The 15,174-nt window shown below is 41.2% G+C and overlaps 1 protein-coding gene across 4 annotated transcripts in view; it reads right to left on the bottom strand.

The window, feature by feature from the left end:
* AASS (aminoadipate-semialdehyde synthase) overlaps positions 1 to 14,804 on the bottom strand; it is a 29,696-nt gene extending 14,892 nt beyond the window's left edge. For 2 of the 4 annotated variants that reach the window (XM_083831905.1, XM_083831907.1), the window contains exons 1-15: positions 14,681 to 14,804; positions 13,798 to 13,943; positions 12,488 to 12,708; positions 11,180 to 11,356; positions 10,483 to 10,567; positions 9,771 to 9,838; positions 9,511 to 9,657; positions 8,447 to 8,525; positions 8,230 to 8,357; positions 7,909 to 8,057; positions 6,596 to 6,718; positions 6,333 to 6,444; positions 5,760 to 5,819; positions 5,599 to 5,666; positions 1,516 to 1,637 (exon numbers count right to left, since the gene is read on the bottom strand). In XM_083831905.1, coding sequence (XP_083688031.1) covers positions 1,516 to 1,637; positions 5,599 to 5,666; positions 5,760 to 5,819; positions 6,333 to 6,444; positions 6,596 to 6,718; positions 7,909 to 8,057; positions 8,230 to 8,357; positions 8,447 to 8,525; positions 9,511 to 9,657; positions 9,771 to 9,838; positions 10,483 to 10,567; positions 11,180 to 11,356; positions 12,488 to 12,700 — 1,531 coding nt within the window. In that variant the 5' untranslated portion in view covers positions 12,701 to 12,708; positions 13,798 to 13,943; positions 14,681 to 14,804. The remainder of the gene's footprint in view (positions 1 to 1,515; positions 1,638 to 5,598; positions 5,667 to 5,759; positions 5,820 to 6,332; positions 6,445 to 6,595; positions 6,719 to 7,908; positions 8,058 to 8,229; positions 8,358 to 8,446; positions 8,526 to 9,510; positions 9,658 to 9,770; positions 9,839 to 10,482; positions 10,568 to 11,179; positions 11,357 to 12,487; positions 12,709 to 13,797; positions 13,944 to 14,680) is intronic. The other 2 variants (XM_083831906.1, XM_083831908.1) reach the window with 2 other exon arrangements.
* Positions 14,805 to 15,174: the final 370 nt, after the last annotated feature.

The following is a 15,174-nucleotide window of genomic DNA, read 5'->3' as shown; positions in this document are numbered from 1 at the left end:
ATCCTTGCTCACCACGCAGCCAGCACAACGAAGGCAATGGGAACAGAGCCAGGAGAAAGGAGCGGGCAATGAAGGCAGCAGGTGGGGCAGAGGCTTAAAGAGAATTAAAAGCATCTGTGCCTCTAAGTTACGGCCTTATTTCCTTATGGCCTTTCCAAAGTCAAAGGGAAATAAATATTGCTAGAGAGTGATTCTCCCTACCCTACTAATCAACTTGTGCTGGGGAAACAGCACTGAGCAAAGCAGTCTACAATTCAAAACAAGAAAAGATGATTACATGAAGGTTTCCTAATTAAAGATTTTATTCAAGGTCTTCAATCATTTGGATTTAAAGCGGTCTAGCCTAGCAGCAGGGAGCCAAATGTGGCACTGTGAGGTGCATTTTACGCTTTCTACATCTACCTGCCTGCTGTTAAATATTAGACTAAGTAACATCTTTGTCTCCTTCCTTCCAAGCTTTTTTTTTTTTTTGGTGGAGTGTGCGCTATAGAAACTGCATGTTCTTAAGCTACCCAGATAAGAGGCACCTGCTATGTTTGCACAGAGCTTGGCAAATCAGATCTTCCAGTTCACCTGGTTTCCCTTACTGCTACTGAATTGAAGGGACTTGATGCAGCCTCCCTACTGGCGAAGCGATGGATGCTGCACATTTCTGTTATCCTTCCCTGTCCTCCACATCAGGCAAGACTAATAATAAGTGTACAGATTGCTTAGAGTGCCTCTCTTCTTCCTAGTAAGTCTTTTCCCAGGAGTTAGAAGTACTATTGTTACCACTGCAAAGGGTAACAAAAGCAGCACAGCATGAAAGTAGTATGAAGGAAAAAATATATATATAAAAAAGTAGCAACAGTTAAAAAAAATATACAGAAGTATGTTGTTTCAAAATAAACCTCTTCCTAGCAAAGTATCTTTCAGGCAATACAGCCTGGGTTTTAATTCTGAAATTGCAGAATCAGGGTAAGATCATCTATGAGCATACAGAAAAGTGTGGAGATGTCCAGCCTGAAATGTGCTACAGATAAAACCAAAACAGAGCAATAAAAAAACCTGGCTCAGGGCATGAAGAATGTTTACCACCACAGTACTGGTTTTAACAACAGAAGAGACTTTACTCATACAGATGTCTATAAAACCAAATTCATCTTCTTGTGTGAGGAGGAAAACATAACTGAGAAACAATAAAAGAGTCTGACTAGCAACAACACCAATCTCAAGTCCAAAGCAGGTTAGAAGGAAAAATACTTCTTTCTAATCTCCCTATAGGTTACATATGCAAACAGTAAACTTTCCATGAGGCTGTCATTTTCAAAGCAATTACATAAACTCAAAATTCTCAGAAAGCTATGAAACCCTCTTCTGCAGTGCACAATAGTGAAGGTTTTCTTTATCAGTTCTCAGAACCAGATCCACTTATTACTTATGAGAAAGGCTCTGCCACACTAGTTGGTTGTGGTAAGTCCAAACTATACATAGAAGACATTTTTTTACGTGATAAACAAGAGAAGTCTTACATACCAATTGTGATGTCAACGTTGGAATCCCTAGTGAGATATTCAAGTACAGGGCCGGAAACATAGCCAGAGCCAAGTACTAAAACCCTCTTCTTGTTATCCATGTTCAACATCTGGGCGTACTCCCTAGGAGGTATTATTACAGGGAAAATTAAAAACCACACAGAAGAGATAAATTGTATACTGCTAAAGCTAACAGAATAAGTATGTTTTAGTAAGTCTACAAACCAAGAGCTCTATTCAGACCAAGAGTCAAGTTCATGGCTAGCTAACCCAAAACTGGTCAATAACTGTCTAGTACTGCTACCGTTCTGCTGCAACTTCTAGTTTCCTTCCTCTAATATAACCAAGATCAAATCCATCAATGTCTCCACTGCTTCTCCAATTGCTATTGGTTTTTCGACATTTTTTTTCATCAGTTGTCATTGTATTTTCCTCAATGGCCAAATGACTGTAACCAGATCACTCAAGGACCACCAAGCTGTCTATGTCATGTTAGGCTACCATGACTTGTCAAGGGATTCCAGTCCCTGTCTTGCTTACTTTACATCATGGAACTGCTAAATTACATAAAATCATATTAGTGAAAGCACATTTTGTTTAAGTTATACTAGGTTCATATTACTCCATCGTAGGAACATACAGAGACAATATATATATATACACATATACACACACACACACACCAATTAAGGTATGTACATATTTTTTTTTCCTGCTGTTTGCAGAAAAAGGAGGCTTTAAAACCATTGTAGCATGTTTTAACCATGCCTCTACTATTTTCCAAAATAAATGTAAGTAGCTCTTCTGGTGACTTACAATATAAAGTGTTCACATCAGATTCTGCATTTCATTTTGCCATTCAGAACAACATAGATCAGCAATTACTTAATATGCTCTCAGAAATGCATAAATTATAGTAAGGAAGTGCATTTTATCTCATTACAGTTTTCCTTTTACCTTAAATTTTATGTTGTTAAACTAATATTGTAAAAATGTTGATTTAAAGTATTTTCATCATTATGCAGTTAAAAACTATTTAGTAAATAAAATGTTTATTATAGCACTTTTTTATTGTTGAAGAGAAGGAAGCTCTTTATTGTCCTATTGTTTAACATAATTAAAGGAGTTATTTGAGGTTTTGTTTTTCCTACCCCATATCCTGAGAACAAATTTCAACTAATAGTTAGGGCCTTCAAAGATAAGATTTAAAAGAAACTTCAGAAGCGTATACACAAGTTCCTCAATCTCCCTTTTATCTACCAAGAGTTTACACAGGCATACCCTGCATTGTGGTCAGGCCACAGGGAGAAGCCTGACCTCTAGCTGGCAGACTTCGCTTAGAGCTCCTGCCCTCAAAAGAGGATTAACCACATTTCCACTAAATAATGGTTGCCTCAGACTTTTTGGGAGCTCTACATGACACCTGTAAACTGAATTTTTGGTTGTTTTTTCAGTTCAAAAATGACCAAAATAATGAAGGACAGTGTTGCAGCTGGCCAGAGCAACGCCTAAAGTGCATAAGAATAGTGGTACTACATGACCTAAAGCATGGCATGAAGTACAAATGGTTATCTGGGGGCACAAAGCCTCAAACAATAGTATTGAAAGACTACCCTGAGTAGACAGAATTAAATCAATACAAAATCCGTCTGTCTGAAGCACATTCCAGTCTCCTGTGTCTGAGAATTTGTGAAGGTTGAATTAATCTCCAAAATTCCAATGTCCCATTCTCCCTTCCTCTACTTTCTAAGGGTTTTTTTGTTTTTGTTTTCAAGTAACTCTTCTCAACATTGAATCTGAAAGGGACATACCAACATATCACCTGTCTAATCTATCTAATTATTATAGGTTACTGTACATTTTGACCTTCATACAAGCTTTATAGATCTTATTTTTTAAAAAAAAGTTATGATTTATTCCATTCACGGAAGGCCCCCTAAGCCCATCATCTCCTTTCATATGACAAACCCTAGGACCTTCCTTCTCCTACTGCCAATTCTAATAGGACATTTTCCACAACTACACCTTCTTGGGCAAAGGAAAAGAAAGAGCTCCACTCCACCCTTCATTTAAAGGAAGTAGTAGTGGTATGCAGGAGCTTGAAGCAACAGTGTTGACAAAGGGGAGACTTCCCAAATAAAAGGAAGTTGGATTTTGCAGTCAAACTTCTTATCACACTTATTTTAAAATTTTCCACTGTCCATAATTAGATACCACTTGGATCAAATGCAGCATGTCTATCTGGGACAGGCACAAACATGAGCTGCCAAATGATCCACCAAGAGTGGCAACAGAATCCCAAAAAAGAACATCTCAGATTATTGCCAACTCTCTACCTACACATTTAAATAACCCAGTTACGTCAGCCTCTGAACAACAGCAATACTTAGACGTCCACAGGGTTCATGGGGCATGCCATAGCAGCTGTGGATGAGGAACTGGTAGCAGGTTTGAAGCAAGTGAAAGTGAAAGGATGGAAAAAAGTTCAGTAAATCAACCTCCTCCTGCATTCTTATGGCACCCAAGACAGTTCAGCTGATGTAACCTGGCTAGCATAAGTTTGAAATGTTCATGGACATTCAAAGAGAATAAGCAATTAGTCTAAATAGAGCCCTCAGGTACTAAACTAGACACAGCACTACTTTGTTAGATTAATAACAGAAGCCACATAATTCCTGCAGGCTCTAAACAAGAGCCTATCTTTAACTAAACCATTACACTTTAAGCAGTAAACTCCCCGCTTTCATATGCATTATTCCCCAAGTTCACAAGTAAAGGGAGGGTAGTGTTAGCAGGTCTTGTTTTTCTGATAGCTAAGTGAGCAACACCAATGAACGACTGAACATCACATGCAATACACAGGTCTGCAGAAATATCAAAAATCTACCCACAAAAAAACCCTTGGGAAGGAAGTCTCCAGATTCTCAGGGTAGTTCACACAAGACCATGCAAATGATTATGGAGAAAGCCAAAAAAACAGATTACTGTGCTGTGTGAGGAATAAGAAAATTTGTTACTGAGACAGCTTCTTGAGATGATCTACTAAATACCACAAGATAAAAACAACTGTAAGCTGTCATCTTTGAGAAGCAAACAGCATGTTACTTTGAGTGGAAAAAGCACCTATATGTAATTCATCATGCACAAGTTCATAAACAGACTTCTTAAAGTTCCTGAAGGAAATCTGAGAAGTTCAGTATGCAGAAGTCAACACACTTATGTTCTTAGTATCCACTAGTGCATGCAGTACTTGTGGTCAGACCAATTTCAATTTTTATACGATGCATACTACAGCTGGCACTGACCATGAACATGAAGCCAGAAGTATCCACTTACTGTCAAATTAACATCTTTCAAATTAACATCTTTCAAATTAACATCTTTCAAATTAACATCTTTCAAATTAACATCTTTCATAGGTAAACTATAGTGTTTGTTAATAACAGGGAGGAGAGGGATGGGAAGGGATATCCGGGTTATTTATACTTTTGTTAGTTTGATGCACTCAGTGCTACTTCTTTCATGTTACCACTGGCAGATAACTACTGAGACAGGGTCAGGATGAAGCAGTAGCTAAGCTGTAGCTAAAGGAGTATAATGAAAAGTCATAGTGTCTCACAGAGGCTCCTGGATACATCCACCTACAGAACAATGCCATGCATCATAGCACTTGAGCAATACTTGATGAAACTAGACTCAAGCTGTATTAGACAGCCTTTTCAGCCATTCCTTTCAAAGGACTGTATGTTACATCCATTTTAAATGGGCCAGGAAGAACACAAAAATATTGGTATGTGGTTATTTGCTGTCTCTGGTTAAAAAAAAAAAAGAAAGTCTTGATAACATAAGGAAGAGAAAAATGACTACATTCTAACTTCAGTATAAGTTAGTAACAACACATGTTAATGATTTAGACAGTGTGCATGAAGGAAGAAGATAATCAGCAAGCTAGGAGTAATTTAGATACAGTGCAATATAGCAGCAGCCCACCAAAACAGAAGATGAAATAAATGCAAAAGGGGAAACAGAATGCAGAGAAGTTTGTTTACAGTCCTGAACTGGACTTTAAGAAAGTATGCATTACCTGCTCTCCCTCAATTTCTGGATATACTCGTACTTAGCTGTCAGTGAGCCATTGGATGCAATCACTGCCTAGAAATACATGAAACAAAGTTTGAGGGGTTTTTGCACCTATATGTTTTAAAGCAGAGGAAGACAAATAGACAGCCAAACTGCAAAACTTACATCTCGAACAACAGATGAGTAATTCTGGTTTTCAAGAGGTTCTGAGCCTTCAGATAACAGCTAGGGAAATAAGTTATTGAAAATCAATTATTTTATTTCCCATATTTTTTTCACAGTAAAATATCGAGTTTTTAAATAACATTTAAATGCATGCAACAATGCCAGTATCTTGTAGATCTAAAATTATCCTGCCCCTGATCAGTGTCTTTTGACTTTTTTGAAAAGATATGAATTCAAACAGCAGTCTTACTGTGATTGTTGAGTGCCCAAAATACCCCTCAGACTTCGATACCTTTTGCAGGGTTCATCAGCAATAGGCTACCTTCCAAAGACTCTTTCCCGCCTACAGAGAGAGTTTTTGGTGCTTCCCTAAAATATCCAAGTCCCTAATATCTTGTTCACATATTGCTTTTTGAAAGTATTGCCTCAAGACATAGAAAGTTTGTTTTTAAAATGCAAAGTCCGTTATGTTCTACAGCAGATTCCTTTTAAAAATATATAGGAGACCAGAAAAGCAACAAACAAGCAGACTGCCCAAGCTTTCACCTCCTTGTTGCATACATAAGATCTTACCATCTCCTCAATATATGGGAAAAGCATATCACCAAAGTACTCTGTTGCTTCTATAGGAAGCTGTGCTGGCAGATTGTCGATGGAACACATCAGAATCCCAGAGCCTTCAACACTGAAAGAGAGAACACAGCTCTTCTAAATAACTTCTCCATGGTACTTGGAAGGCACCACGTTTCACAAGTGTTTTCAGTACATGATTTTCAATATAATGTTTCACTGTACAAATTACAGGGGAAAGCAATACAAACTAAAGGCTATCCCACCTGTCATGAATAATATGCTGGTCAGCATCATACATACAAAATGGGCTGTCAATTGTTGTACACTCCGTCATAAATTCTATAGATCCTCCAGTGTCTGCCGAAATGTCACATATTGCCAAAAGTCTAAAGCGATCAAAAAAACAAAAGAGGATACAGCATTATCCAAATTACAAACAAACATAGGTATAACAGTCAACAAGGGGAAAAAAAGAAACAAAAGAATTATGAGCCTTGTAGTTTCATCCATCTTACCCAATGTAGAAGTCAACACAACACAATGACCTCCAGAAATGCAAAGGAAACCTGGACCTACTGTAGTCATAAAACTTCCATTCACATGAACAGGATTCAAATTTCACCCATAACTTCTCAAAGACCAGAGGAATCCACTCATTCACCATTTTTTCTCCGTATTTCCTGTGCTCCCAACACCTCCTATTCATTATACATCTACCACTTGCCCCAAGCTGCCAGTGAGCAGTCCCGTGCCAGAATGACTTCACCATCATAAGGGGAAACCGAACGAGATGGCTGCCTCCTTTCAGTTCACAGACAGCTGGCACTGGCGGTGCATTCACGAGCCTAACTCACAACCTCTGGCTCTACTCAATGTTAACTCTTACATTCTTTATTTGTTAGGTGCCAGAAAGAAATGTGTCACAAGTGGGCAAAGAGACAAAGGCCTGCTTCCTTACCAGGATACATAGCCATATCCTCCCAAAATACATCTTCAGGACAGTCTAGTAGAGAACTATTACAGTATAGGCTGGACTATTAAAGAAAGGGTGCGCTCCTACCCACACTGAAAGGAATCTAACCCTGGATTTGCACCCCATATTCCATTTTCAAAGCTATTTAGCTATTACTAAGTCGAGAAGCATGCCAGCTACCTGCTGCAGAAGTCAGAGCTGGTCAGAAACAGTTACTGACTTTTACAAGCCAAAAGAGAAGGCAGAAAGAACTTGTCCAGCAAACTCTGCTCATGCATAGAAATTTCTAGCAGTAATGGTGCAGTAGGTAAACATCCCAGATGTCTGAGAATGTTTATATTGCATTCTGCACAAGGATCAAGTGCAGAACTACCTTTGCAGACAGATACCTGTTAATTGTTTCTACCGTGACGTTTTCAGAAACTCTGAACTGTGAAAACAACACTGCCAATCACAGAACAAAAGCAGGATCAACGAGACGTTTTGCAGCATGCAAGAAGAACAACATAAGAAACAAAATCACTTGCCAGACACTGTCACGAAACTGCTTAGCATTATGACTCAATGCTGCAGAATTGCTACTAGTGAAACGAGGTGCCTTACTTGTGCGGTAGCTCAGGACAGCCCTCCGGTGCACCTGCAGCAGATCTAACTGGCATGAGCAGCTTCTGAGCATCCTGTCGACTTAACAAGCGAGGAGTATGTTGTTCCCAGTATATGCCATTAATTAAACAAGTCGTATAGGGTGCAATCTGCAAAGAAAGGTACAGGTGCCTGACGTTCCCATCTAGTACTTTACAAAGTTGAAAGCTCTGGGTCTAACATTTTAAATGAATTCTCTCTCAATCAACAGATATGCAAAGGAGTAGTAGCTACCAACATTCTGTGGAAAACCTTTCATAAAAGAACAGAAGAGATGCTCACATCAGTGTTGAAGCGAGAAGTGTAGAGTTCTGGATGTTTATCATAGTCTACTGGATCATACATTCCATCATGCTTCCTTACAAGATGATGGTGACGACTTAACACTGTCCCATAAACTTTTCTGAGGTCTGAGGAAAAAATAACAATAATAATTAGCTGTTATACTTGTAGGAAAGGGGTTCCAATGTTTTTAATCATGTTTATCATCACAGCATACCTCCGGATTGGGAAACTTCCTTTAACTCATGTGGTTCCACAAATTCACATGGCAGAGCATTGAACATTTCTTGGGCACCCTGTAAAGCAAAAGTAGGATTCAGAATGAGCAGAGAACATAGAGATAGCGTAACACTGCTCATCTGGTCTGTGAAAACAGATACAAAAATGCCACACACAGCTTGACAGTCCTGCCTGAGAACATCTTCAGAGACGTACATGCTGTTTCACACACACCCCCACTCACCAAAACAAAGCTGCCAGGACTCTACGCACAAGGAATTTACATCATCCCCCATTACTGCAGAATGCCTGGCCCACAATCTAACATCTGTTTTATATTTCCAACAGCAGAGCTGAAAGGCCTCAACTCAGCCACAATAGATGGCTTTGCTGGCATTCCGAGGAGCAGTTTCTCTTTAGAGAAGACCCCTGAAGCCACTCCTCACCGACCAGGCTGTTCTAAAGGCAAAGAACTTCAAGATGACTTTCCCAAAGAGCCGTGACCACAGAACATGGGCCTTTCAGACAAGCCATCCTTTTTTCCACAAGGCACTCATTTACATAGGCAATGCTTTCACTTTAGAGCTGGAGGCTTGTTAACTGGTCTTTGTTGCCAAAAGTACAAGTCTTTTCCCTACATCCTAGACAACAGCTCCAGTCTGGCATCTGTAAGCCACATCAATGTTACAGAAAAAGAGATAAAAACTCCTCAAGTATTAAAAAGGTAATTATTTCCCCATAATTTAACAGACTGATTCAACACACCTTGTGAGCCCAGAGGGGAGAGAGGGAGACAAAAATCACGCAGGTGGGAAGAGAGACAGGAGGAGTAAGTCTTAACCCATTTGTCATGGTAAGAAGTTAGCATAGTCAGCCTCGTCAGGCATGATCTCATGTTAAAGGCATTTGTTTAGGGTACTTAAAAATTCTCATGGCATTGAAAAACCTGAACTGCAAGCAAACAAAATGAACCCATCTTAACCCATCTAACCTGACGTATCAAATACCAAGACGTTCTACCAAAAGTAATATAGTATTTCACCCTGAAGACAGACTTCTTACCTTAGAAACATTACCAGTGCCTGTAAACACGAATGTCAAGGGCCCAACTGACTTTGGCATCAATCCCAGAGAAATTTCATACCCAGCATCGCGTACTGCCTGCACGGCCTGACTGCTATTTCTGTAGTTATGTGCCATCCCAATGTGCTGAAATCAAAGGCACAGAACCATTAGATGGGATATTTGCCACATTCAAATACTGATGATTATCCAATGCCTGTACCTCATTTTGCTAAAGAAAAATACACTTATATTCTTACCATGAAGGGAGTGTGATGTCCCAGGGCTAAAAATCTTAATCCCAATCCGTGCAAAATGTTGATCATTCCTATAGGTAAAAAAAAAGAGAAATCACACCATCAGTGTTAATTACAAATATATACTGTTAGAAACTGCAGAGACTGACTGAAGTCTAACATCATCCTGGATATTTTTGCTTGTGAGATAATATTAATATGTTCCTTATAAAGAAAGTCTATACAACACCAGAGAAGGAGAAATTCAATAGCAGGCCATAACCTTAAGCCTGCTGTTGACCTACATTATTTGTTCTAACACTATTTAATACTTGGATATCCTTTTATCAGATGCAAACACATCACCAGATTCCAAAGAAGGAGATAACACAGGGAGCTTCCTGAAGAAACAACAGAAGTTGTTTCAAACCACAGGACGGTCAGCAGCAGTATCTTTCAAAACTCTCTTCAGTTGACCTTAATATGAAGTTAGTTGAACAGATGAATGGGGCTTCAAAACAGCATAAAATAGTAGATTTGCCAGGAATCCATGGGACTATTTGACACATAGTCTCATCAAAAGCAGGCAGCACAAACCAGAAAGCAAAAAAGCTCTTAAAAGCAATACAGCAATTAAAAATGCATTGCAAAGCCCCAGCGTTCAAGAGACATACAGAACCAGAAGTATTACAGGAAGTTACTTGTTGCAAGCCTGCCTTTACTTTATGCACTATACCTGCTACACCAGCCCACTTTCCAAAGGCCACAACTCGCATTCCTTTATGATCAACCATTTTTTCATAGTCAAACAGTCGAATTTCCTGAAAATACATAGCAAATCGAATATTAAAATTTCCAGTGAATGCACAGTCAGTGGCACACTGCTTTCCTAGGAACCACCTTTTCATATGCCTTTGTCATCCTTCCCAACAGAGGCTGATAGGAATATATGAGAAAGGCAAATAATTCAGAACAAAATTTAAGTATAAAAATTAAAACGTAAAAACTACATTAGTTTCTGCCCTGCCTGTTCACCCTTGGCACAGAGCACCCCCACAGGCCACTCCAACCTCTGCAGGCCACATCAGTGGCCAAGAGATTGCTTTTGCTTGGTTTGCTTGTTTTGTGCAAATTGCCTGCATCCCTCAGTAAGGACCAATACTCCCCGCAAGCCTGTGTTCACGCAGCATAAACATCTCCTGAGCACAGCACGCTCGCACCTCATCTGCCTTATGCACATACACACAGTAGCACTGCAAGCAAGAGATCTGCAGGGCAAAAAATACTCAGCTCCAAGAAGGGATACTGAAAATGGTTCTCAACAGCTATCTACGCATATGCACGTTGAAAGCAACCATACAAGGCAGCAAGCTTTCTACCAGGACTAAGTTTACTTTGAGCTCCATGCTGGTCCTTGTTTTGACAGCATTTACCTGTCTTAGAATCTCATCCAAAAGGGGCATGTTTGCCTCTTGGGCTTTAATAGTGTGAGAAAAGAAGGCATAGTTCTTTTTAGGAATTAATTTCTCCTCTGGAGGTCTCTTCACACCCACTATCAGAGAAGCCTCAGAAATATCTTCCTGAATAATGCCACCTGCTTTGACATAGTCCTATAAAAGACAAAAATCAAGTATATGTTTCTGTTTCTTTCCGTATTCATAGCTCTAAGCACAAAAGCAACTCAAGCAGAAGACAAATGGAAAATTCTACAAAGTAGAAACCAGTTACTGCATGTGATACATAAACCTCATTTTCAAAAGGGGTATCAAACATTGAACTGAATTTCCATGTTAATATCCTATTACATGAGGCTAAAACAGTTGTATATTGGCAAAATCATTCATCTTAAATTCACAGACTACAAAGAGAACATTTTATTACAGTTAATTATCTTATAATATTACAGTAACGAACAGTCCTTTGTAATGTGTTGAAACGCCTGGAAATAGGTTTAGAGAAATCTGACAAATGAGCCTGATGATAGGTGATTTTATAAAACTGTGTAAGTCCACGCTGAAGACCAACTTCTAAAATGTTTTTCCATATGAAAATTTACTTTTGCTCTCCCTTATCTCAAAAACATATTAAAATTCCAGCCTTCAACATTGTACTTGTGTATCTAATGTGATCCATGCTTTGGTGAAAACCAGCATTGTGTCTTAATTGAAGGGTGATAGTGCAAGTGATCACTAATTCCCTACTTATGTTTCAGTTTTCATCTGTTGGCTCAGATACCTTAGAGCAGTGTTACTGCTGCTACAAGAATTGTAAAAGCTCTCAGTCCTGAAGCCCACAGCATTAAATTACTTCTCTTCTGATTTTACACAAGGAATGGGATTCAAGCAGGAGTGGGATTCACAATTGAAAGATGCATAATTCATTATTTTTTTTAATGTTTATTCTTCAGTGTTGCCTCCATACAAACAGAAGACAAAAACCCATCAGTTTTAAATGAATCCCCAAGTCTCTACTTCAAGAGCACCTAGCACTTCTTCGGAGACAGATGAGAGGGAAAGTAATCATTAAAAACAACTCCAAAAACCCACTGATGTGCCAAAATTAAATACATTAAAAGGCTAAACAAACTAGTCCTTTTTCTTTACACTAGGACACGACAACTCCTCATTTAACAAAACGAGCGATATGTTTTCTCATGTGCATCCTTCGAGTATTACTTTTCCTGCACTATGGTTAATAGCCGAACTATGGTTTTGCTTATCTAACTCAGAATGGGACCTTACCTTTTCGTGGATGGCTCTCCGGTTTGATGGCTGCACCAGGACTTTGTATCCCATCTGTGTCAGTTCCTTAACATGCTTTGGTGCTAGGGGTGCTCTCCTTTCCCATGCGTTAACGTCTTCTCTCCTGATTGCCAGCACAGACTTGTGATGGTGCCGACACTTGGCATGATGGAACGCACACTTACCGTTTGTGTGACTAAAGGCTCGGAGCATGGTAAAGCCTGATGGCAGCAAAGACAAGGGAGTAAAATAACACTGCTAGACAGATGCTTCAAACATCATTTGTGCAAAAGTTCTGGTCTCCTTTAACATCTGCTGTAAAACACAAACCAGGTACTTTATACTCTAGTTACACCCTACTTCTGTGAGACAGGAATTTGCTTTCATTCCTAACTGGCACTAAGCCAGCGGGTACTTTGGTGCATCTCAGATTGCTGGGGTGGCCTTACAGAAACAAGTTGCTTGTCCTGCTGTAAATGAAGGCTTTCAATGCGTTCATCATAACAACTTTTTAATTGCGCTGCTTTTTCCAAAAAAAAAAAAAAATTCTGGAAACTTAAAGATACCAATACATTGCCAGCATAAGCATGCAAAGACCAACCACTTGTCAAAGCTTGCATCAAAAGCAGCAACAAGTAAGCAATAAATACACTGAAAAAAAAAAGTAGAGCACAGGTTGTAACGCAAGCAGAAAAGAAAGAAGGGAAAGTCCAGCATGTGAAACCAATGCTAAGTATATGTACACAACTAATTCTTACACAAGTTGAAAACCGTGGAAGATAAGGAAGAGACCACAGCCATTTGCATAGCAGAGATTGTATATGTGGTCAGGAGTGGAATGTTTTCTTCCTAATTACAATTTTATGCAAAGTGGAAAAGCTTCCTTACGAGAGATTCCATGGCAGAGGATTATCCTTTTACTTCCTCTCTTCTCTCCTTCACTCCCATATGCCACTGCTCAGCTCTGCTGTGAATGGCAAGGTGTCAGCACCACATACCTGGGAGACTAAGGACTTCAGGTGTTCGTGTGATTAAAAGATAGGGATCTCAAACATGGGGGCTTTAAAGACATGAATTTCCTATTCAAAGCAATTTTAACTGATGGAAATAACTACTCGAACCTCTGATATCCCAATCACTTGGAAAATCCTGTTTGTCCTCAAGCCTCAATCTTGTAAAACAATCTAAACCTAAGCCTTAAAAGGCCCCATCTAACTCCAGGCTTGCTTAAGGAGAAAAGCCAGTATGCTAAAGAAGGCATGAGCAGGAGCACATAGTCCTCTGTGCTATCTCTGCAGGGGCACTCCTACCGTCACCACGCTTGTCCACCTGCACAAGCTGCTGTCCAGAGGCCGGGGCTGTTTGACACCGCTGCAGTTCAGCACGCTCAGAGGGTCCTCAGGGAGCCTGCATGTGCCTCGTGGAGCTCCAGGAAAGTTGGTTGCCCACTGCTACCCTGCAATACAACGGCGAAGGCGGTCAACACGGAGAGCTGGCTGCCCACACCCAACCCTGCAGACCTTCGGGGAGAAAAACGCTGCTCCCAAGAGGGACCTCCAGCCGGACAGGGGAATGGGCCTGGCAGGCAAACACTCCCCGTGACCTCTGGCAGGCCCAAAGCTCACAGCCAGGCCTCCAGTGCGTGCCCAGGCTTACCCAGCACGGCTCCCGGCCGCACGGCTGGGGCTTGTGCCGACACTGCAGCAGCACCGGGCGACGGAGCAGGGGGAAAACACGGATATATATTAAAAATAATAACAATACGTTAAAAATAGAGGTATACATTTAAAATAATAATAGTATGTTAAAAATATAGATATATACATTTAAAATATGTTAAAAATATAGATAGACATTAAAAATAATCATAATATGTTAAAACATAGGGGCATACATTAAAAATAATAGTAACATATATTAAAAAATAGTAATATATATTAAAGATGATATAAAATTATGAGCAAACAAACAGCAGGGAGGCACGGGGCGGCAGCACACGGTTGCGGAGCGGGCCGGCCGCCCTTCCCCGGGCGGATTTTCCCGTTGGAGCCCCGTTCACCCGCCACCCCGAAGCGTGGCCCCGGGCGCTGCCGCCGTGCCCTGCCCCTGCCGCTGCCGCTGCCGCTGCCGAGCCGCGGAGGGCGGAGGGCGGCGGGCGGGGGCGGCGGCAGCCCCGGGCAGCGCCGAACCTACCTCGGGCCGGCCGGGCGGGGGCATGGCGGCGCTGCTCCCCCCCTCTCTCCCTCCCTCAGCTGCCGCCGCCGCCACGGCCCCGCCGCCGCCCCGCGGCGCCAGCCAACCGCCGGCCGCCCTCCGGCTACACCCTCCGCCGGCCGCCAATGGGGAGCGCCCGCGGGCTGGCGTCACGGCGGGCGCCGGCAACGCCTCCCCAACGCCCCCCCCCCCCCCCCCCCGCAACCGGTTCCTGGAAGGAGGGGGCGGGTCGGAGAACCCCCATCTCGCAGCTCCCTGCCTGTCCCGAGGGCAGGTGGCCTTTCGCAGGCGTCTTTATGCTCTGTTTGCTCACTTTTCTGTAAAACATGCCTTTTTTCATCCACAGCTTCTCGTATTTAAACTAGCTGCTAGGCTGTTTTTCCTGTTTTGTAGAAGTCATAGAATCGTGGAATCATTAGGGTTGGAAAAGCCCTTTAAGACCATCTGGTCCAACCATCCTCCTACCACCAATG

The sequence above is a fragment of the Anser anser genome (genome assembly GCF_964211835.1).
Source record: "Anser anser genome assembly, chromosome: 1".
In the NCBI taxonomy this organism is placed as follows: domain Eukaryota; kingdom Metazoa; phylum Chordata; class Aves; order Anseriformes; family Anatidae; genus Anser; species Anser anser.
Note: the sequence above shows the minus strand (reverse complement) of the source record. Positions and strands in the feature narration are given on the sequence as shown.